The 25436-nt window shown below is 33.3% G+C and overlaps 1 protein-coding gene across 8 annotated transcripts in view; it reads left to right on the top strand.

Moving 5' to 3' along the window:
• The window catches only part of CASK (peripheral plasma membrane protein CASK), a 1102005-nt gene that overhangs the window by 485421 nt on the left and 591148 nt on the right, over positions 1-25436 (top strand). For all 8 annotated transcript variants that reach the window (XM_071595320.1, XM_071595316.1, XM_071595314.1 and 5 more), the window contains 3 exons: positions 7362-7537; positions 13664-13786; positions 17255-17522. In XM_071595320.1, the coding sequence (XP_071451421.1) occupies positions 7362-7537; positions 13664-13786; positions 17255-17522 (567 nt within the window). The remainder of the gene's footprint in view (positions 1-7361; positions 7538-13663; positions 13787-17254; positions 17523-25436) is intronic.

The raw sequence follows: 25436 nt of genomic DNA, 5'->3' as shown, positions 1-25436 counted from the left end.
AAAAGCTTTTCAGCAGGGTCACCTTATCAGGACAAGGGATCCACTGTGAATGAAAACCAGCTTAAGCTTACCACTAACATTTTAACTCCCTGAATTTACAATGTCTCTGTTTGACATAGCCTGCTTGTCAGTGTTCTGACAATGAATTTTAGCAAGAGCAGAATTTTGGTGTTGTAGTTTACCAATGGGCAAGTCAGTACCACTGTAAATTCTAAGCACACAATTTCAATTTTCCACAGTTAATGTTCACCAAGAAAATTTTGTGAGGAACAACTTTGCATTAAATTTCTTCTTGGATTTTCAACCTTGGATGGTTTTATTTGCAAATTTTTTGAAGCCCTAGATCATTTAGAAGCTTTTAATGGTGTCAATTTCTATTATGATTTCATCTACAATATTTTAACTTATTATATTGCAAATAAAATAAGTTTTGATGACGATTTTAAGAATTTTTGAATGCGTGAAAAACTCTCCTATGCGGATTATTTTTTTTGTAAAGCATATATGTGTGTGTATATATATATATATATATATATATATATATATATATATATATATATATATATATATATATATATATATATATATATATATACACAATATAAACACACACACACTACATATTTCCTATTTATTACATATTCCCAGTCCTCATTTGTAATATCTGGTTGTAAAAAAAAAACGTTAAAATTGCCATATATTTGTCAAATAGTCATTATCAACCTATCATTACAATATCAATAAATCTTAGATGCATATATGTTTAAAGTTTTTATATACCAGTAGTAAAGAATTAGTGCAGGAAAGCATATTAGTGATATCACCTTTCACTTACAAATTTCTCATAAGAACTTCTTCTATCTGAATAATTTCACAATATATGACTTTTACTGCTTGCCCTACAATGTTCGTAATAATTGTTCCTTTTTATGTATCTGAAAGTACTTTTTCAATCAATAAAAGTTTGAATTTTTTCAAAAGTATCTATTTTCACTCCTGAGTAGAGTATTTTGAAATATTTTTGCCTAATAGAAACTTGATTTATCATTGATACTTCCATTAATTCATCCTAATCATGTTTTTATTAAATGTACTCAGAAACTCACATTTATTGAATGATTTATCAAAATTTTGTACTTGTCTTCCTTTGTAGGCTACGTATGAATATAGTAAATCGTTTATCACCTTGATTTCCTTAAAACATGTCATAATTTCTTATTTGAACATCAATGATATCCAGTAACTTATAATGTTTGCTCTAGTTCTAATGTTATCCAATGAGTTTTAGTAAACAGTGAATTATTGTGACTCCGTTTGCATTAAGTGTGTATAATTCTGAGTGATTAACCAGTGAGATATGCCTCATTTATGCTTGAATCAGTCTTTAGAATGTGAACATGCTATGTAGCCATGTAAGGTGTTTTAGATTTCACTTATGTATGTATAAATAATAATTGAGTAAAAATAAACTAAATCACTATGTTCTGCTTTAGGAGAAGCTGGAATTAAAAAGCATTCAATGGCTTACATTCACCTGATTGTAATTACCATAATCTAATTAATACTCTCTTTCTAAACAGCATGAATATTTCACTTTCTTATCTTCAGCATAGCATAGGGAATATAAAATATGTGTTTTTTCAATGTATGAGTACACATACTTGTTTCATGAGTATGCATGTAAACTTGCTTTCTCCTACATGATACTACATACTTTTTTCATGTAATATCATATAGAAAATGATCTGTAGCATTTTAAATGACAAATTTTTGTCTCTATCAGATTTCATGAAAGTTGCAAAACTGATATTTGTTTATGATTTTTCAAATCATTGACTTATTCTCTGAGGTGCTCCATTGATTGTTACCTTGTGTAGGTACTGTTTTTATTAACTTTTACATTGAGGGTGGACAGGATAAAATTAAATACATGTGCACGAGGCTTTTATTATTGCTTTTGATTTGCTATTATTGAGCTCAGGAAATAATGTGATTCATCCATGGTCATCTTTCTGAAGGAGGGCATGACAACAATGTGACCCCAAATGCGTGAAAGTAATTTACCCTAGTGAAAATGTGAAAGGTTAAAAGCAAAAAGGAATTTTTCCCTTTTATTAAGTGTATACTTACTTAATTTCTATATTTTTGTGTCATAGTTCCTAAGCTTTGCTAGGGTGCTGAGCACTCTAGATACCTTTCTTAAGCCAGTCCTGATTTCTAGGAGAAGTAGGCACATGCTTTCTGTGAACATTTAATATACTATATTATAATAGTTCGTTCAAGTGGAACACTTGATTACCTGACCTTCAAACCATTAATTTTATGACCAATTCCTCATTAACTTTAAAATAATCAGGCATTGAACACTTCGAAAATTTATCATGAACAATGGCAAAAACTTGAAATATGTATAATCATGAATATCATCATCTCAAAAATATTTTATACATATGTCTATTAAAATATGAGTTGTATAGAAAAATAATCACGTGAATATATAGAGAGGTAAAATCTGTATGGAATGAGTATTGATTATGGAAACTGTAGTTTTGAGTATTCAGTTGATTTGAGGTCACATAATCAAGGTCTTTTTGTTCATTGGGCATGTATAAGTGATGGTCCAATAATATACTCATCTAAGGCCCACTACATTTGGGGAAATGAAAGGAAATTAGCAGCTAATATTTGTGTTATGAACAGAACTACACATATTGATCAATTCACCCGAGTAATGGTACTTAGGTTATAGGGTTTACATTCTCATTATATTGCAAGTAGGTTGAAATTTCTATTATTAAAGGATGAATATAAAATCTCATTTTGTTTCAATTCAGCTTAGATGTATGTCTTGTAAAAAATGCAATTTTAAATTATAGATACACAAACTGCCATTTATTTACAGTCACTTTTAGCTTATTATGTAAGCACTTTAAAAAATTATAGGTTTCTGTATAATTTGGTAATGGCTTTGGTTTTAAAATAGCTAGAAGGTATAGGGTTAAAGATATTTATGGTATATTTAATGTTCCTTAATTAAATTTGGAGTTTTGGTGTTTAATGAAGTGTTTTTATTGTTGATAAATCTATTCATCCTGGCTTGTCATGTTTGCTATGATATTTCTCTTTGGCATATAAGTAAAATATACGGGTATAGTCAATAGGGTCTCTATTACTTGATACCTTTCTTTGAGTTGGTGCATATTAATAGTTAGTTATGTAGCATATTTCAAAGATATATATTTAAAATGAGAACTATCTATATAATATTTGGAATTAAATTCCTTAGAATGAATTAATGTTCTGAAATAATTAGGTCTAAAAATCTTCCAGTTATGCATTTCTTACAAAATGAAATTTTGTTGTGTGGCGGTCTAACTTGATGCCAAATTTCAGATCTTCCTCTATCAAAAAGTGCCTTAAAATATGGTTAGAAGTCTACCCATGACAGCTTAAATCAATGTGAAGTTAACCCCAATAATATAAAATGCAGATAAAGTATTTTATGCAATGAAACAAATGAGAGACTTTAGTACTTATGAAATCTAGTTTTTTTTTCTAGGTCACCATTATGTGTTTTACATCTCATTCGCCTCTTTTATTTTCCACTGAAATATTTTGTCGTAAAATGGCAGCATTAAATTTTTTATTCCATCTTTTAAATTCTTAGTGTTACCCAAGACTCAGTGACTGATTTCATTTTCTAGAATCATTTTAGTGTGTAGTTTTCATGATTGTCATTCAATCCCAAACATATTGATCTCAAATTATTCCTACCGCATAAGTAGGAAAGAAACAAAATCACTTCAGCTTCATATTGAAATATAAGTTTCATGATCATTGTTTTAATAAAGGGTGACATAACCAGGTGAGAATTATGGGCAGTTGACCACATTGTGGACATACCTATCATATTGCATAACATTTTGGGCCTGTCAGGACGGACAGTAAAGATATCAGTACGTACTGTCACAATTGAATGGCAATTCAAGAATAAAAGGTTTCATTGTAGGAGTGGTCTTGCTAAAATTTTCTTCCTCTGCATTCCATTAGCCTTAATATTTAATTTACCCATGACAATTTTAATAATATTTATGGCATTTGGTAATTATTGACTAAATATGAGGAACAACATTATATCTATCCTAGGATTTACATTCGGTGGAATGAATTGATACATGGATTGATTCATTGTTTAGTTATCCTGGTGATTACCAAACTGCAAACTGTCAAGAAAAGAAAGAGAATTTATAATTAAAAATACTTAAACCCTAATTTACTCATTAAATCCTGCAAATATTTGTGTGACTTTGGTATTGAATGGGTGCTTTTTTTGGACACTTCTTAATATATGTTAATTAAGCATATAATTGGAGTAAAATTTTAATATCTTCAGTTTTATGAAGAATACAGTGATCTGATATTTAGCCACCATTCAGCTCTAAGTGTGTTTGAAATAGTCATTGCATTTGATGGCATTCTTATCCCAAACATGTATGAAGGAGTACAGCTGTGTAGCAAAATCCTAATAATTTGATAGGTATTATTGTCATGGATATCTCAACTTACAAAGTGTAGGGAAATCAATTCATATGATTTTGTAGTATCATACTTCATGTTCTCCTTAAGTTTACAGAAGTTTTTTTGTTTACAATTAAAGATATGTTGCATAAAGTTCTTTTATTTAACTATCATGTGATGTTCTTATCCATTTTCATGAGAGTGTAAACAATATATATGCTGTGTTTGTACTGCATGCATAATTCAATTTTGACCTGAGTTAGAAGAAGAGGTGCTGCATAAGTAATATATAGTTTAAAATCATGGCATTAAGGAGATACCTTGTACTTTATGTTTTGATTGAAATGTTATTGCATCATTTGAAGTGCTCGGTGTTACAGTTGTTGGCTATGTATGGAATGAAATTTTAGAATAGCAGTTTTGTGCATTTCCATACTTCTATCTCTGTAACAATGATGGAAGACGATGAATGTTTCCCTTGGAACTCACAATCTTTTAACTTGCTGGCAATATCTGATCTGGCATTTACTAGATTTGTATTTTGACATTATTTTTGGACAGAATGATATGGAACATTATAAAATTATTTTGAAGCTAGTGCACGGCAAAGTACCTAGTTAATTAATAAAAAACCAAAATCAATCTAGAAATACCCCTTTTATTGATACATTGTAATAATATCATACTCATCATCTATTACATAATTCAGAATTGATATTAAGATTTAGAATCCATAAAAGTCAAGAAGTAGTTTTTCTTGGTTCCTATTTATTTCATCTGATACATCTTTATGATAGTAGTAGTTAATACAGGGGTAAGACCAGTGGGCGAATGCATTAGTGATGGTTATTCGTTCTCTTTGGCCTCTTAAGAAAGAATTATGTATGAGAGAAAACCATAGGGAAAGCGGCTGTGGGGGAGTTGAAAAACAAAGTAGTCACTGCAGTTTTATTGGTGATGTTGAATGGATGATTTTGTTTCTGTTGCAGTATTTGGTTATTTAAATGTGCTTGTATATTGTTAAGGAGATAAAAATATGTCTAGAGAAGGTTTTTACATTGTGATGGCAATGATTTATGGAAGACAGTTATTGATGCAGATTATTTTAAATGTAAAGTCAATAAAATATGTGTAAGCCTGGGTGAGAGGAGCATATTCCTTGCAAAACGTTCCTTGCCTTACAGATTCAAGCAGCACTTAACACTAGGCAGCTATGGCCTATCTATAAATTCACCATTGACAAATACCCCAAGGAATCAAGTCACACCATAACTACTGTCAAACTCCCCTAAACACATTAAAATAATAGAATCTTGTTTAGCGCTCTCCTGACAAGTCATGAGCCTCCTCTTGTGTGATCAAGTGATCTGTAAATTCACCAATAGGTTAAATTTTGGTCAAGGGTGAATTATTGTCCTCTTCTTTAATGCATCTACAACCAGTTAATACAATCTCAGAAGGAGATTTGCTGATCCTAGACCCTTACCCTTTCATTCCTTTTTCCTTGCATACAAACCATCAACTGCCTGCTTCTTCTGCCCCTCAACTCCCTCCCTGTACCCTTTATCCACCCTATGAGGCCCTCTAAATCTATTTTAATAGGTAATGATATTTTTCTATAAACTTTGCCATTGCTATTAAAATGATTTTACGATCTGTTCTCAACAACCTGGTCGATAAAAGCATCTGAAAGAGGGGGGTAGTGTAGGAGAGGGGCTAAATTTGAGGGGCACAGGAGAGCTAGGTGTAACACACAGTCCAAATTTGAATGCTGCCCATCGAGAGGAGTGGATTTCATGTGGGAACATAATCAGATGTGAACAGACTTGTGTGTAATCATGATTGGATGGAAGGAAATACAATCTGCTTCATTTTCCTTTAAACTCTTTCTCCCAAAGTTGAATTTTTATAGAACTGAATTCCTGTGTGCCCTTTCCACATCTGATTCCTCCTGCAGAACATTTCTCCTCTTCAATTCATTGAGGATTGCATTATTGTCCTTCAATTTTCATTTGATAATGATATTGTAACTCAATTGCTGTAGAGTGTTTATGCTGGATATCTTTCCACCTCATTTAAGATACCCCTATTCATTTTACATCACCATGCATAAATAGCCTCAACCAACATCACCATCAAAGAAGTAAGCAGTCACTTTGTGTTTTATCTCTCTAATTCCCTCTCCATATCCACTCCATCCTCCCTTGTTTTTCCTCATTCTTAATTTTTTTCGATTGCCAGAGATGACTAGCCATTGCCAATGTAAAGGATATTAGTGAATATAATTTGATTTTTTTCATAGATAACTTTATTGGAGTTTTGCAACGTCTTTTGTATTTGTTGTACAGTAGAGGTGTAGTGCTTTGCGGCTTGGTTCCTCCTTTGCTTATGTGATAACTAACATGACTTTTGGGCATGGGAATCTTTAAAAAATGTTTTTGCTATTATTCTTTCCATCATTAACAACTTAGTTTGATTAGTATTCTTGGTATTTTACTCCTGCATTTTATAGTATTCTCAATATTAATTTTAATGCAATACCAACAAATAGTATTGGTGAAATTATTAATTAAACTATTAGTTATGCTAAGTTATTAAATGCCTGTGGAAAGTGGATTAAACAATGGCAGAGTTGAAGAGCATGACTATGAGCTTTATTGGGATGTGAAGATATGTCCTTATTTTGATTCAGTATTACTTTCGAATGATTGCTTGATATCATATATTTTGAGGTTCTATCTCTATGAATGTTGCTTTACAATTGCAATTGAAGAATTTTAGTTGAACTACATGCAATGCAGTTATGTTTCCATTGTAACAGTATGTCTGGCAATTTTCCACAGGGCGCATTGGAACACCACACTTCATGGCACCTGAGATTGTTCAGCGTGGGGAGTATGGGAAGGGTGTGGATGTTTGGTCAGCAGGAGTTGTCCTGCACATACTTCTGTCTGGCACTTTACCATTTTTAGGAACTAGGGAGCGACTCTATGCTGCTATATGCCGTGGGAAGTTAAATGTGAGTATACACTTCCACTTTCATTGCATTAAGATAACGAGAAGGAGCACTTACACTGAGAGGAAAAGGTTGTGTCCTTTAACTATATAAGCCCTGGTAGCTGAAATAGGCACGGCTTAGCTGATTCAAATAGAATATTTGAAGTTTAACCTGAAAGCTGCACCTTACAGAACTGTGATTCCTATGGTGTCATAAGAGTGATAGAAGAGCTAAACAGATATATAATTTTTTTATTTTTGTATTGTTTCTTGGCATATGTTCTACTTTTTATGTTAACTTCCCACTTGGTATGTTTCAATTTTATATTCTTTGTCTGGCAGCACCTTTGGCCTGGCCATGAATCAAGGAGTAGTGCAGTAAAGGTATGATGGGATATCCAATGAAATGCAATTATGCACATCTGGTGACTTAATAATTTATAGCCTTGCTATTGAGGCTCTGGCTTATTGAAAAATCTTCTAAGCAACAATTATTCTTATTTTAATGTGTTGGCAAGCCATATTTTTTTGTGTAACTTTAATTTCTCCATACTCTGAGATGTACTGAAAGAATTTTGATCAAATGAAAAAATCTTGATCGAAATTTCATGATTCCCCTGTGAGTTAAAGGTGTTAAGGGATTGCTAAGGATAACATGTAAAATGTAATGGTAAGAAAGGAGGAAATTAGTGGTTGGAAAATGGGTTATAGTATCAACTATAAAAGCGATATGAAATCATTATTTAAACTCATGACTTTAAAAATAAATGGTGATGCACAAGAAGGATGATAAATTCTCTAAAGTTTTATCCAGTCAAACAAGGTTCAATCGAGTCATGATTATCCATGATGTTAACCTAATCTGCATAGCAGGTATCATGCCTTGTAGGCATTTTGTGGGGTAGTTATTCCTAATATGCATACTATTGCTGTGACGTCTCCATGTGAAGAGAACAGGCTTGAATTTGCTGTGTGTCAATAAAGACATTTTTTATAGTATCATGTTTTTCGGTTAAATTTAAGTGGAGAATGAGAGTTCACGAAATAAGTTATCCCCTATTGGGCATGCTGGAAGAGTTCTATTTAATTACAGTATATTTATGGAATGGTGAATTGCTACCGTCCATTTTTATTTTCATATACTTTTGCCGCATTGTTTTTACTGACTGTCTCCTTATAAGTGGCTTTGTTAGTTCTCTCATGATTTCTTGCAAGAATTTATATGTACGCAGTACACCCCCTTTGTTTACTTCATTGTTATCGATGGAAAAATAATTATTGCCAGGTTTACCGCACAAAAAAAAATACCATGGGTCATCTCGTCATGCTTCTTGATACACCTTACACTTTTCTTGCTGAAAACGTCAATATTGTCCTTAGTTGCATTTTGCATGTATTAAGTTCTCTTACTCCTCTTGTTGCATTGATCCTTTGCATTATAAGCCATAAAAATTCTCCTCATAATAGAATTTTAGTATTGGAAATGCAATGTTTATTGGATCATTCTGTGGAGAACAGATGAATAGATAAAATACTTTTCCTTGACAAAATTTGTAACCACAGTTGTAAATAACATCGTGCATTACAATTTATGCTTCCCAAAATTAAAGTAATTTGGAATTCCATTGATCAAAAATCACTCAATTGCTGGTGACTTAGCACCCCCTTATTTGTGCAGGCTCTGGAAAAATTTGACATTGTAGTAGAACTGACTTCAATAATTCCAGTGCCACTTGAGGTGATAAGACAATGATCTTCAAAAGAATTCCTAATCAGTTTACAAACACTTAGAGAAAACTCAGGTAAAAGGCAGCATATTACTTAGGCAAATTGTGAAAAAGTTAGGAATAGGGCTTTAAAGAAAGAGGGAGCACACTGGATAATAACCCACAAAAATGGTATTTTTCTGCGATGAAGTTTGTCATTATGAATAAAACAAGTAGAAGCCAAATTAAAATGTACCTTTTACTGGGGAATCTATGAAAAGTACCATGAAAATTCATTCAGCATTATGTAGATGACTAGTACAAATTATAACCTTGTAAAATGCCACAGAAAAGGTTTTCCAATATACCTAGAAAAGCTGAGTGCTCGAAGTTTTATCCAAGAAGGGCTATTTACTATTTCAGCTATAGATACAAGAGGTCAACAGGGGAAAAATATTTTGTAACAATGCGATAGATACTCATTATCTGGGAAATTCACAGGACCGGCATTTGTACCACAGGCATTTCATTCTATCATACAATATATATGTCTCACACTTACTCTTTCAAGCAAGAATATAGCGTTTAATGCGAGCAACAATTTTCAGCAAAAATAAGTAATTATTCTTGTTTGCACATTTTTAAAGGCACCCAGAGATTAGAACAGACTAATTAGTAAAACATGCAAATTGAGGTTAAATTATGCCAAGTTACAATCTTAATGGGTGGCATTACTTAAGGGTAATAATTAGTGACTGATAAAACTCACTGCTGTTCATTTCAAAGGCCACTAGTGAAAATCTATGGGGAAACAAATTTTCAATTAGTCAGTATTATGAAACGTGCATGAAATCTATTTAGGAAATAGATACGTCCTCAATACCTATGTCATTGATAATTTATGAATCAATAGTTAAAAACTTTTCAATACATATCATGTGCATATGAATTCCATTAACTAATTGTAAACTAAGTTCAGTAATATAATTTACAGTTTCATGTGGTGGTTGAATTGGTACTCATAACCGATTAAGTAATTTATCTTAAGCCCAATATGTGTGCAATACTAAATTATCCATGTGAAATTGCAGCTGCTTGGAAAATAAGTAATCAAATAAAAATATGCATGATACTGCTATAATTTTTGAATTATTAAAGAAACAATTTCAGCATTGGGTTAATGGGTTTCCTGCTGACATATGGACAAATTTTAAGTTTAGCATTTCATTGAACTTATATAAGAGGTAGATATATGCTAATCATAATTATTTGAATGGAATGAGACCAGAACCTGAAGGAATAGACATCCTAATTAGGAAAATGTGTCACCAAAGAGTGTCCTGATGAGAGTCCATTTTATGTTATATTTTAACAAGTCGTCACTAAATAAGGAAAAGGATTGTTTTCAGGGAGAGATTGGAAGAGTTATAAAATCATTTTAAAACAGTAAACACTCCCACATAATTTTTCTACACATCACTCCATTGATGAACTGCATTTGTATGAAAATAAATAGATTCCCAATTCACACTCAAGTTAAAAGTCCTATGGTCACCCTCCTTCCTAATTGGCAACAAGTGCACCAAGACTTTATGTATTAAAAAGTTATCAGATTCCTAAAAAATCTGTGCACCATTGCACAAAAAAACAAATTAACTCAAGCAGAAATTGCTGAAACTTGGGAATTTTGACTGTGAAAGGTGTAATACATATTGTATTTCATTTATATATGAGGAGAGGTCGGAGAAGAAAAATCTTTAATATTGCCACCATCATATATGAGCAAGGGTATCTAAGGAACCAACACAAGTACCACAACACTAAAAGGGCATCATATAAAATAATAGTTGTATTAATAGTCATTTCTTGGCTTTTGTTATCATATGATTAATGTACCATGATGCCATAGCAAAAATTAGGTCTCTGATAAAAAGAAATGTAGAATACAACCAGGGTGTGTTTAATTATTTTGTAGCTTTTGAGGAGTTTAATGGAGTAAATTGAGCAGAAACCATGAATGCATTGCAGGATATAGAGTAGATTGGAAGGAAAGGAGACTAATCTGCAACATGTAAGTGCCCCAGACCGCTCATGAGGCATGAGTGGCTGATGGAGTTTTGGGGTGGGAAATGTTAGGAAGAGAGATAAGGGGTCTATTATCACCCATGCTTCTCAACATATTGGAGAGGAAATGGTTGAATAGGCATGGGGAGAACTTGAGATAGGAATGATACTTGGTATGGAAGTCATAAAATCGGATTTGTAAATGTTAAGCTTTAGTCAGTGAGTCAGTCAAAGGATTCCAATCATTGCTGATTACATCATGAAATCAGTGTGATAGATATGGGATGAGAATCAGTACAAACAAAATTAAGGATATAAAGTTTTTGAGGAAGAGGAAGGTTAACTTATATGAAGGGCATTAATCAGAATATGTGGAACATTTTATATGTCTTGAAGGTGTTTTGGACCAAGATGGTCAAAGTAGTAGGGGCATAAGAGGAAGAATTACTTTAGGTAAAAGAGATTTACAAGGAAGAGGTAGTTGATGACTGGGTTGTTTAGTGAGGATGTTAAGAAAAGATGAGTGAAAAGTTTTATTTGGCACATAGTTTTGAATGTTGTGGAAACTAGGTGATTGAGGCAACAGGATAGTTGTAGACTGGAGACTTTCAGGATCAGGATGTGGAGAAGGATGGAAAAAGTAAAATGGACATGGAGGAAAACATTGTTTTTTGACAAATTTAAAGAAACTGCGGGAAATGCCGCAGCAGTAACTTTTAATGCTTTCCGCTAATATGCATTTCAATACAACAATTTCAGAGTTTAAAAATCATTTGCCTTGACCGGGATCCCAGCCAAGGCGAATGATTTTTAAACTATGAAATTGTTGCATTGTCTCTTTTATTGAGGGTGAACCATGCTAAAACAAAATTACCAATACTCAGAGCTGTATCTTCTCCATGTTATATCTCTCCTGCCCTAGATGTTGAAGGTAACACTAAATTTTCTCACACCATAGGTTGTTTTATTTGACCCCATATCCTCACTATTTTTTTTCAGAAATGTTCATTAGCTTAGCATCTGGTAGAAATGAACAAATGCATTTATCCAAGATTGATCCATTTATTGGCACTAAGTATACTCTTCAAAATTTGGAATTTTGTCATGAACGCTTCTCGAATTCAAAGACACTCAACCTGTAGCTCTTAGATGTGAATGTGTAAATGCATGCTATCCTTAAGGCAAGGTTTAATATAGCCTTTGGTGTTAGTATTGGGATTTTAGCATTCTCGGGAAGCCACATTTTGGTAGAATTACAACATTGCTTATTTTTCAGCTCTCTAGGCAGCCTAAGGCTTCTGCAAAATGCCACATCTAATGATTGGTAAAGATGAGTCAAGTTTGGGGGAAATAGTAAAGAACCAAATAATAAACTACACCAAAAATTTTATAGTATCCTCAGACAAATGGCTTGACAAATTGTCTCCAACCAATACTTTAGGGCTGGGAAGGTGTTTCATTAGACAAACATGTATTGAAAAACCAATTTTTGAAGTTTTTCATGTCAAACTACCCAGATGTATTACTTCACGTGCAGAATCATCCATCAGAACTGACACACTGATGACAAAAAACTTACAGTTACTTTTTTCATTGAACTATAAGAATCAATTATAATAGAAAGTATCAATGAATGGTAAAAAGGTATATTTTCAAACAAATCTTGACTCTTGAAGTTTTAATCCCTTTCTTCCTCTCTAACATCTGTAACGTGACTTTTAGTTTGTAGCTGTTTATTTTGTATAATGTGAGCTCATGCACTGATGACAACTCAAATTTTCCTCTGCTGTGGATAGTGACAGATTGACAATATGCAGAATCCAGTACTAGGGTCAATGAATGGTATACCTAATTATGAGGGTAAAAAAAGAAACTTTACACTTCTGCAATAAAGATTTAATGCCTATGGTTCACCACATAATGTAGGAAGCCCTGCTGAATTATCTCTTTTATTTTCAAACAGTCAATATTTCTCCCAAATTCTTTTATTTTAACAGATAATGCAAAGCCTGCATTTTACTTTGACATAAAATATTTGATTTGTATTTCAAACTATGAATACTGGAAGTATGTCCATAGCTTCTGGATATTGCCACGTAATCTTTGTTCTTTCTTGACCTCATAGATTATTGTAGAGAGTATTTTATTAGTATTGGGTCACTGAAAGGAGTTAAATTGTATCAAGAATATGAATTATGAAAGTAAACCTTTCATGAATACCACTGTAAGGGATATGCTATCTGGTTTTTACCTACCTTAGCACTTGGATAACTTTTGGTTCAAGTACTTGAACCTACTGGCATCCTGGGTTGGTACTCTATTCCTTATTGGTGGTGATGTAATTGCTAATCTTCCTTTCCATTCTTTTTTTCAAGCAGTTAGATCACCCAAGATGGCAATGTATCAGTGAATCTGGAAAAGATCTGGTGCGAAGAATGCTCACTCTTGACCCAAACCAAAGAATAACCATTCAAGGCGTATTGTCTCACCCGTGGCTCAGGGTAAGATGCTTTTAGTATATACTTTTATTTAACTCTATAATTGGTTTGATCACTTTTATCATATTTTGTGTTAATTGATACATGTAACCATTTATTTGTTATATTATGGTTGTTGGATTTCATTTTTCAGAGTGGACTGTTTGAAATTAGCTAGTTTTATATTCCACTGGATGTACAACTAAGACTCATAAGCTACAGAGAATAACTAATATTATTGATATCACTATATTAAAATATTGCACAAAATATTTCGATGAACTATTTCATTGTATCACCATTTGCATTTCAGTCACTAAGCTCTCATTTCTTTTCAAGCTTCCATCAGCTTGTGATGCAATTTTGAAATGTATCCCCATCTTCGATCCTTTTCACACAACTCCATGTCAGTCTCATTTCTCCCTCCTAATTCTGTTCTTGTCCATCTCTCCTTGCCTCAATCTCAGTCATTGGCTACTTGAATTCATTAACTCTTTTCTATTTAAATTGAAATTTATTGTAATGTGATGCCATTTTGTTTGTAATTTGTTACAGTTGTTATTTATATTTATTTTGTATATTCCTGATGAAAGAGCCCTGTGCTGTTTATAGACTTAACAAGTAGGTAACAATTTCAGCTGCAATGGATGAGTCTAGCAGGAAAACTCTGGCAGTCAAAAAAATTGGAAACATTGGTCTTTTATTTCCCGATTCATGACAAAATAGATATTATAAATTTATTGAAGACATGCAAACACTGCCAAAATGGTCATTGGGCTTACAGATGAGCATCCTTATTTGTTAATTTGAGTTTTTATATTTTTTTAATTTGATTATATTGTAGTGTATGGAATTGCTGGTGTAAGGAAAGTGAGTTTGAATTCATTTTTACCTTAAAAATGCATTTCATATCATTCATTTTTAACCAATATTCTCATTTAAATCTAAATATTTCGGTAGTCATCTAGGAATAACTCAAGAATGGGTGGAGCTAAGATTGGAATTCTGACTGCTTCAGGATTAGTTTGTCTTGTTCGGGGATACATATAGTGCTTAGAGAGATCCTTTTTAGAGGAATATGTTCTTTGGTGGGGTAGTAGAGTTGTATTAGGTTCATAAGAGCATGGACCTTAGGATAGTAAGTTTTTCAGTGAAGTGATTTTGACCTTGAAATGGAGGAATTAAAGATAATGAATTTTCTTTGAGTAAGTCATCTGAAATTGCTCAAAAGTTTGGCATAAGTTGTGACATAAAGTTAGGTGGGATTTGCAGTAGTCCTAGGAAGGCTGTAATTTGCTTATATTATTTAACTACAATGTGCCAGAAGAACTAAATATGGTAATATTATTGTGGAAGCATATTGCTCCTTATGCCAGAGGAAAAATAAGCCAGCTCATGTGCTATTTTAAAGGACTCTTAAAAAAGAAAATTTTGAAATTTATACATTGTATTGTTCCATGTAAAGTAAGGTAGTAAGAAATAATTTTTAGTACTGCAGGAATTTGAACTTAATTTTAATAGAGGTACTCCAATTCTATCATTATTTAGTTAATAAGGGGAAAAGAAAAATGTGGTGTGGGTTGTTAGAAGATAAAAAATCTGTTTAATGAATTATTTGATTTGACATAATGGACTATGGCTACGATGTGTTGAAAATGTACTCATGTAAAACTTGTAAATGATGGATCAAAAAGATAATATTTTTATTCAGTTAGTTGACAGCTTAAATAACTCTTTTTTCAATTGGAAACTTATGAAATGATATTCCTGGCATTTTACAGGAGCTTTTAAAGTATGGAAGAATGCAATTTTGCATCACGTCTCCAGATCAAATCACCTAAATAATGTCCAGCCAACAGATCACAGCTCAGGTCTCTATTTAACCCACAACCTGATTTGTTTGTTATGGTTCTGTGATGTACAAGGTCTATCCCAATAGTAGTAGGACTGAGTCGATTAAAAAAAGTTATTGCCAGAATTAATACATTAATGTAAAAGTCTTTGAAGTATTACCCTTGTGCATCCACACACTGCTGCCAGTGGTTTTTCCATGCCTCATATGCCTTCTGGAAGGCTGTGCCTGGAATGTTGCTACTCTCCCTTGTCACAGCCTGTTGTAATGCTTCCACCAAGCCGTGGTGACATCCTTTCCACATGGATTTCAAGCAGGGGAAGAAAATGAAGTCTGGTGGGGCATTGTCTAAAAATTTGGATCCTCTCTCTTATGGCCGAGAAGCTCTTGGCAGATTCTCCTTTGAGTTTCCTTTTGTTCGGCCAAGAGAGTGCTTGCGGCAACTTTGCACGCACCTTTCTCATGCCCATGTTTTTGGTCACTAGTCGATGCACATCAATTTTAGGAATGCCAAGTTCATCAGAAATTATTCAAACACTTAATCTGCGAACCCTGTCCAAGAAAGCCTTCACTCTTGCAGGATTTTCATCACTTTTGAGGTCAAAGGGCATCCTGAACATCCGGCGTCTTCAACACCTCCTTCCTCCCAAAACAACTTGTACCATTCAAAAACACCTGATACACCCATGGTGCTATCATCATAAGTTGCCTTGAGCATCTCATGAGTCTTTTCCGTGTTTTGCCCAGTTTGACACTTATTGATTATCTTCATCCTCTGCATTTTACTTTTATTGTGTATTATGCCATATGATAACCTAAGCCCATAACTGAATGTTTTGGCACAGATTTTTATCTGAATACCTGAATTCATTGCAAACATCTTCACACCTCCAACCCTTCCTTCCCGTACCATTTCCACGGTGGAAGTGTAAAATAAAATGAATTTTTGTAAATGGTCACCTCAGCAACAATCTCTTTCCTGACTCTAAGACAATCTGTTCACTATTTTAAACTTTAATTTTATGTACTTAAGTGTTCAATCTGATTTATGGAAAGGTTTTGCATAAGCTGCAGTGCCATTCAATGTATGCATATGCTGTGCAACATATGCTTTAATAATGCTCGCCATGGTCAGATGTTATTGGGTAATGATTTATTTTTTCTATCAAAGTAAAATGTCATTGAATTAAAATTGCTGAAAAGCTTTTCATCCATTAATCAATGAAGGGCCCTAATGCTATTTTATTGGGTAATTATGCATTAGTAATCACTCAACATATTGTGATGTAAAAAAGATGACACCCAGAATTTTGGAACAAGGTGATGTATTTTTTTAGAAATATTTTTTCTATGTTCATTTATTTTTTATAATGAAAGGTGAGGAATTGAAGATTGGTTTTTGTTGATATTTGAAAAATAATAAAATTGAGATGAAAGTCAAAGCCCGCACAAAAGATTTAAAAAATCATTAATTTCTAAGGTTTAATTATTTGGTCTAACTAATTACTGTAGTGGAATTTTACAAATATTTTGATGATGTAAGCATATCAATTTAATAATATATATGATGTGTGATTAGAAATGCTGATCATTCACCCTAATGAGGTGCAGGTAATTAATGATACTTCCTCCATTACCAGGACCGTGAGAAAGGCACAGCAAGAATTCATCTCTCAGAGACAGTTGAGGAAATGAGAAAATTCAACGCAAGGCGGAGACTAAAAGGTGCAGTTCTATCAGCAGTTTCATCTCCTCGTTGGCAGCAAGGCATGTCATCTGGACCCCCCTCCACTCCACCACCGATTACATCACAAGCAGTTCCTGGAGATGTGTCTGGAGGCATCGGTGGTGGTGTTATGTGTGATGATGGTTTTCTGGACTTCGGGGAGGATGAAGCAACTTCTAAAGGTGAGTGGTGTATTGTAAATAGTTGCATAGTATCTAGGATTGCAACATGTGGTGCACAACATATGTCTTCCTTGAGCTGATTGTGGAAGATTTGCATCTTCCCTTTTGTGAGTACTAGTTCTTTGACTACATTAGTTAATAACTTGAGAAATTAGTCAGTGCAAATACGTTCATATATGTGTATTCTGCTGAGTTAAGGAAATTTATAATGGGGTTTATGTTATCAATAAATGAAACTACAGATGTTACTGGGAAACATTTTATTGACTACACTTAAAAGGTACTAAAACAAAAAAAAATACTCTGGTGCTGACTCCCAGGGGGAAGAAAAAGTTAGCTTACTTTTTGAATTCAAAATTTTTTATCTTTACCTTAATGCTTTAAAAATGTTTCCTTGCATATATCCCTCCGATGTAAGTAATTTGAAAACTTAGTACTTTCAATGAGGTGTTGAGATTAACAAAGGCCTAAAGTTGTATCATGGCATGTGGGAGTGAGAAAACTAGCACATTTTCTATTCACTCCACAATAGCATAAACTAGTAGAATTCTAAACAACTTCTTCTTGGAACCATCAAATAGGAATAGAAACAAGGTAAATGCTGATGTGAATTATGTTAAAATTGCTGAAGGTGTTTTCTTACAAGTGGAGTTTAAACTTGGGGGCACATGATATAAATATGATATTATTCTTCTTCATGTACATGATGTACAATGTGTATAGCTTCCTTGGAAACTAGAAGATGTAGGGATGGTGTACATATATGGGTATTTCTTAATTCCCTTGAAATTTGAAGAAATCTTGTTCAACCAAGGAAAATTCACTTCTTGATGGGCTCTAAGCATAGTGGGTGCACGTACCCAAGTGTTCAATTTTTTGGTCACTGTAAATTTTGAGTAATTTTCAGTTATTTTTCTCCACATGAATGTCATGCACATCCAAGATGTAAACGGACAATATATAAAGCACATTTTCAAAAGTGGTATTGAAGTTTTTTAACTGATACATTTTCTAATCTGTTGATAAAATTAATGGTTTCCCAATCTAATAGGCTTGAATAGGCTTCAAGGTGTTAGTACACCATTTTATTGAATTGAATGCAATAAATAATTGAGTGATCTTTGACATACTTATGTTTTTGGTGAGACTGGTGTGTTTTTCTGTAATTTTCACTCCTTGTTTCAGATCTATTTCCAGTCTCCATCCTTTTTATTATTTCAACATTCCATTGCTAATGAACTTTGGTAATAGTACATTTTGTTAATAGTTTTCTTATCTCTTGATTCCAGCTTATGCATGGATTGCTGAGTTGGAATTAAATGCTCTTAAAGTGACGTTTTCTATGACAATGCCATATAGTGCACAGGGTTATCATAGGTGACTGCCAATGCTCATTGGGTTGTAAAGCATTTTGTTTTGTATGAGAGGTTTACTGTCAGTAGGTAGAATGAAATTTTCTAATGTTGTTTGGTGGCTATAATATAGTGGATTATGGAGCTACTTGCATTACAAAATGAAAGTAGGTAATTAACTGCTTGAGAAAAAAGTTAAGCAGTGCTATCCAAGATTGTAACCTATCCCACTCCTTCCTTCTTTCAGCTAATAAGAATATTAGCCAGGAATGGAGGTGGGAAATCATTTTCCAACTACCATTTATCTAGGGTTAAAATTTACTTAATGATAGGTAGAATTTACATGAGGATACCCTTGATTTATATTTATTTAACACATTCCTCTACCTATTACAAAAAACATGTATGTCATCTATAAAATCAAAATAATGCTAGTAAACGAAATTAACTGGCTAGCATTAGAGCAGTAACCACTATCCTTTTCCTCAAAATGTGCATAGAGAGGTCATTACGAATATGTTTGCTTACATCATCTCATGTCATTTATGTAAACCAAAAAATAACAGCAATAAATTCAAAATCTGAGATGATATGTTCCAGGAATGGCATTTTCTGTTTGCAATATAAATGAATGATAACGTCTTACAAAATAAATTCCTTCATTGCTGACATACTTGGTGATTCAGTTATATTCTTAATATAACTTGGATTTTCAGAAGTATTTCACAGAAAATTGTTGATCAGCTGGAACCTCACTTAAGATGTGGAAGTTTTGATGAAATCATACTGTTTTTTGTGAAATTAGTGAAGGAAAATATTCCTTTAAAAGTTAAAGTACCCTAAAAACCAAAAACCGTGACTAAAGACTTCTCACATTACATGCAATATTTGTTATTCTTTTTGGCAGACACACAGCTTGCTCTTCCTGTGATACTGAAAGCATGCAAAGTTTCATGCGCTTGGTGTTAGACTACTCTTTGTTTTAAAAAACATCATGAACTTGAATTGATGTAAGGAGGTTTTCCTGTGGAAAGTGTGGTACTGGAATTTTCTGCTTGTTTTCAATAAAAAAATATTCAGTGCCAAGATACACAATATCTTCTCACAGTGATATTATTCATTTAAAAGTCTTTAAAGGTTTAGCATAGTTCAATGTGAAATTTAAAAAAAATACTGAATTATCCATTTTAGCATTAGTAATGGTCCCTGGGGAAAAAAAATTATCCTCACAAATAAATAAAAAAATCTTGAGTATGTAAATCTCAGGTATGTAGTAGAATAGTTTGTTGGCAAAGCATTGGACTAATGACCTGAGGTCCCAGTTTTAAGTACTGGGAATGCCTTTAGGCACCCTCAGCTTTACCTGAGCCATGTGGTTTTTTGGGTACCAGATTTTCCTGGGAAACCATAGACAACACATGGAAAGGAACTGGGCCACCCTGCCTGTGATATGTGAAAACAGGTATAACATGTAGTTGGGCTTAGTAATAGGTGAACTCTACCCTTACCTATCAAACCAACCTTCAGGTTGATAACTGTGGTTTGTTTTTATATGTATGCATGATACCACATTTTGATTCTACCTTGCAGTTTCCATGAAATGCTCATTAAAACAAATTATCTATGCCTTATGACAATGAGTCAGAATATATATATCTCCAACCCAGGACCATGTATGTATTGAGTGATTTGGTTTCCTCAGTGCTAAAACTGAAACATCTGCATTTTCAACTCCTGCATTGAGGTTAAATAGCTTAGAATTAGTTCCAAGCAGATTGAGCCTTCATTCCTGGGTGTACATACAATCAAGAGTAGTAGGAAAGGTAGGCAGATTCTAGGCAGATGTAGAAAATGTAAGATTTAGGGTGATAACTTAAGGAAATTTACTGCCACATTTCATATGGGGCAAAATAAGTTATATGCAGAGGACGTATCTGTTTTTATTCATTTACTTTTGTACTAGCATTAAATGTATGTAATAGTACATACAATGGATGAAAAGGAAAACAGATGAAGAAGTAGTAGGCATGGCGAGGGAGGAGAAGAGGTTGTCAGGAGGAATCTAAAGAAGGCAGGAAATATGGTAAAAAGATGGATGCAGAGCATTTTGATTAGGTATGGTAAGTTAAAAGCTGTAATGGAGGAGAGAATGTTGGGAAAGTGAGGTAGCGGGAGAAAAAAGATATGCATATTGAACTGAATGAAGGGTGGTAGCATACATATGAAATTGAAGAATAGTATATTGTGGTGTACTGAGTCAAGCTGTGTCTGTTAGGTCATTCTAAGAAATGCAGGCATATTCTGGGTATGTCCAACCAAAACCTACCTTAAATAGTAGACTACCAAATAATATGCACTTAAGCAGCCTGAGACATTCACAAAGATTTGATGAGTCAACTATCCTCTAGTCTAACAACCATCCTCTGTAATATGTTCATTAAATGGGCTCAATTCATTATGTAAGTAACCTTGAAATCCACTAAGTTAAAACATACATCCACAGGTGTTCATTTCTACCAGTGATCAGTTTAATGGACTAGTGTCATTTGTACACTTCTCCTTCCTAAATTCAAACAGATGATCCCCCAAAAGGTCATTTTACCTCCTCTCCACCTTTTGTTGATTATCATAAGTGATACCTTTAATTCATGATCATAACAAACTTGTCTTTTTGTCTATATTTATGTAACTATGTATATTATATATTTATTGTATATTATTTGATTATATATATATATTATTTTATTGTTATATATATTATTTTATTATTATATATATTATTTTATTATTATACATATTATTTTGTAATTATGTATATTATTTTATTATTTTGTATATTATTTTATTATTATTTATTTATATTTATATTTTTATATTTTTATCATATATTATATATGTTATATATTAGTATAAATATATTTAACTCCATATTTTTCTTCCCAGCAATTTTGCTCAAGGTTCAGATGCTAAAAAAGCAGCTCACAGTAAAAAGTTCAAAGCAATTTAGAAAATAGTTGAAAGTGTTTGACCAAATAAATGAGAAAGTATGTTGGCCTGAGAGGAAGACACAACACATAGTTTTAAATATTGTGGGGAAGAAGAAGATGTTGAAATTAAAAGAAGGCAAAAGAAGTGGGTGAAATCAATATTGAAAGGTAGTGGGATTTAAGTCATTAATAAAAGTTAGGGTGCTAGGTAATTGGTATAGAGAAAAGAAAATAATGGACTGATTAGATGACATGAAAGGAGGTAGAAATTGAGAAGAACTGAAGAGGGAGTAATTGAGGATTAGAAAAAGGAAGTTTATGTGAGACAAAGTACATAATAGTATTTAAAGTTTTTCCAAAACCTTAAATGAGTTGATTACCTTTGATGATGATGATGCATAAGTTTTGGTTAAAACTTTTTAAACATCGAAATCCATTTGCATTATTGGTGTGACACATACACAGACTGCAGACAAATTACCTATTTTATAACAGTTTTGTCATTCTGATTGATTTTCATTTCCTCATATTTTCTCTTTGATTTTACAATAATTTATGGTGGCCCCTTCCAAACTGTAAAATAGAGGTTTCATTGACAGAGTGATATCCTGTACACACAGCAACCCTCATTTCATTCACCCTAGTGGTGTTGCCATAAAAATTCACCAATTCTATTTCCGTGGACTTCAATGGGACGTTGCACAGTGAGCATAATTTGCTCCGGAATCTTTCTGGTGTAGTGAAATGCTCGTTAGGCAAAACAATTTCTTCCATATAAATTTAGATAAGATATGGTGATGTATTCCATGCTGAAAAAAAGAATTACGTACAAGTTTTATTCAAATAAAATTATATAAAAACGTTTTAGGATCGTCATCCATCTTCATCTCTCCTATCATAGAATGAACCAACCTGGAAGGCAAATTAATTTTGTATAAAACAAATGGAAATAATAAGTTTATTATATATGATACAATCTTGATTCTTTTTGTACAAGAAAGCTGTCTAGAGACATTTGTTTTTGCTGATGCTTCAAATTTGTTTGAAAATGCAACTCAGCATTACCATTAAATAAATTTCTAGTGCGCATAGCCACTGTCTTGTTGGGGTGGTACTTTTCAATGTAAGATGCAACAGTTTCCCATGGCCTTCACATCACATTTAGCTCAACCCTCTTGTGGACTCAAAACTTGTTGAAGGCTCATGGGGTGTCTGAACGGTAAACAAACAGGGGTTTAATTTTCAAATCATTGCCTCTATTGGCACAAAATAGCTGTGTTCAGTCTTTTATTGGCTTGTAGCTAGTCAAGGCATTCTCCTCTGCTATTTTATAGGTTTGCTCTGGCCTATTTTTCCTTGTTACAATCAAACACCTGTTGTGGCAGGTAACCTCTGAATCTACAAGCTTCATGAAGTCACAGATGAAGTTCAATGCTGCATTAGGGTTACAGCTCCTGCTTCACCATACCTCGCAATATTAAGGATGCCAGTTCTCTTAAGCTTCTTAAATCAACCTCCCCTTAAATACTACCTTTCAGCAATTGATGATCATTGCATCATTTTAACATGAACGAAAATCATTTTCACTTTCTCTCAAATGATAATCTTCATCAATTCATTCAATAGCATCAATTTGCAATTGCTTTTCATTTATCTATATGAGGAGTAGCCTTTTAACACTGTTGAGAATACAAAACCACTGCATATACTATATTCTTGTCACTCCCCATGAGTCATTCTTATCCTTGATTTTATCCTTGTTCTCGAGGATAGTGCAAATAGTTGATGTCAACCAATTGTATGTGCATGCTAGATCAGACTCCTCATTCTTGCTTTTCAATGATTTTACTTTTAATTTCTATGGTTATTTTCATTCTCTAATGGTTGCCTTCTTGTTGCTTTTTCTTTGAGAACATTTTTGCCAGTGTTATTAAACTTTGCACAAAGAAATCACAAACGATGTATCTGAATGCATTTTTGGAAAAATGTGTGATCACTGGTGACGCTAAGATGTTAGCAAAATGAGAGCTAAACACAAACTGAAGCTGCAAGCACACAATCAGTCTGGGAATTCCCTTCTCCTTGGCACATGTTGAGCCAAAAATTGCTTGTTAAGTGAGTCATGTTTCAAAAAATATATTTGCTCATAATGCACATTGCTCACCATGCAAGGTGCTAATTAAGCAAGGTTCCACTGTTATTTTCTTAGCCTCTTCAAAAATGTACAACCTGATATTCCACACTGCAATAAACCCTTCTTCAACCTTTTTCTACCTCTCTTCATTCTATCCAACATACCTATTCTTTTTCTCCCACTCCTTTGTTTGCCTAATGATCTCCTATCTGACACAGTCTTCAATACTCTATAGCCATTCAAAATTTTCTTTATCTATCTTACCTGTCTTCTTTGAATTTCTCCCAACATTCTTTCCTCCAACTCCCCCATGATACTCCTGCTAGCACTTCTTCATTTGTTTTCCTTACCATACGTTATACTTTTTCCATCCTTCTCCCCATTCACATCTCATAAGTCTATCATCTTATCTTATTGATTAAGTTTTCACACTCCAAATTATGCTGCAAAGAATATTGTAACCTTTTAATCTTTTCCTGTTATCTTTACCCAACATTCAAGTTAACTCACTGAGCAAATGCAAAATTTCTGGTGTGCAAGGGTGGTTTGAGTAATCGCTTTGTTTGTTGGTAAAAATAAGATTTTTTGCATATGAAGTACATTATTTTTTCAAATTATGCTCCCTAAAGTTCAGTGCACCTTTCCCAACCTTTCTCCAAATATTCCATCTCTTTTCAGAAGTTGGTTTCTTCAAAGCCCTCAAAATATGTGTTTATTAAACCCCCTTTTAAAACTACTATACTATATGTGACCCAAATTTTTGACCTACCAGAAAATTTTTCAGTGTTGGAAATGGGTGAACGTCCAAGAGAGATAATAGGGGTGAATAAGGTGGATGCGGATCTAGTTCAACCCTTAATTCAGCCAATTTATCTTGAGAGTAACACAGCTTGAATGCACTATTGCTTTTTTGTGATAGAAAATAACTTATTTATGGCATTTTCTGAATGTTTTTCGCCTATTGCTGCCTTCAATTTTGACCAAAAGTGACATAGAGTATTCCAAAGTAATTATTTTACCTTTCTTGATTACGTTGATAAAAAGGATTCCTTTGGCATCACACAACACCGAGGTCATCATCATCTTATTGGCAAATGGGATGATCTTTGCCTCTTTCAGAGCCAGTTCATATTGTGCTGTTGGATCTTGTGGTCATGGATCCGTATTTCATTTACTTTTATGAAAAATTGCAAAAATTCCATTGGATTATTTATGAACACCTTCAAACAGCCGATTGATGTTCACATTCCAGTCTACTTTTCCTCTGGTATAAGAAAACATGCCACCCATGTTGCACAAAGCTCTTTAACATGCAAGATGCTCGCTTAATTGAAGTACCCATGGCCTCTGCTAACTGGTGCACTCTTATTTGTCTATTGGCCAGAAATATCATTCATTGATGATTTCTGGGTTGCCAGATGTTTTTGAGCCTCCTCATCGA

This window comes from Hetaerina americana, unplaced genomic scaffold, assembly GCF_022747635.1.
Source record: "Hetaerina americana unplaced genomic scaffold, ioHetAmer1.1.p SCAF_7, whole genome shotgun sequence".
Classification (NCBI taxonomy): domain Eukaryota; kingdom Metazoa; phylum Arthropoda; class Insecta; order Odonata; family Calopterygidae; genus Hetaerina; species Hetaerina americana.
The sequence above is the reverse complement of the archived record's forward strand: the minus strand, read 5'-3'. Positions and strand labels throughout refer to the sequence as shown.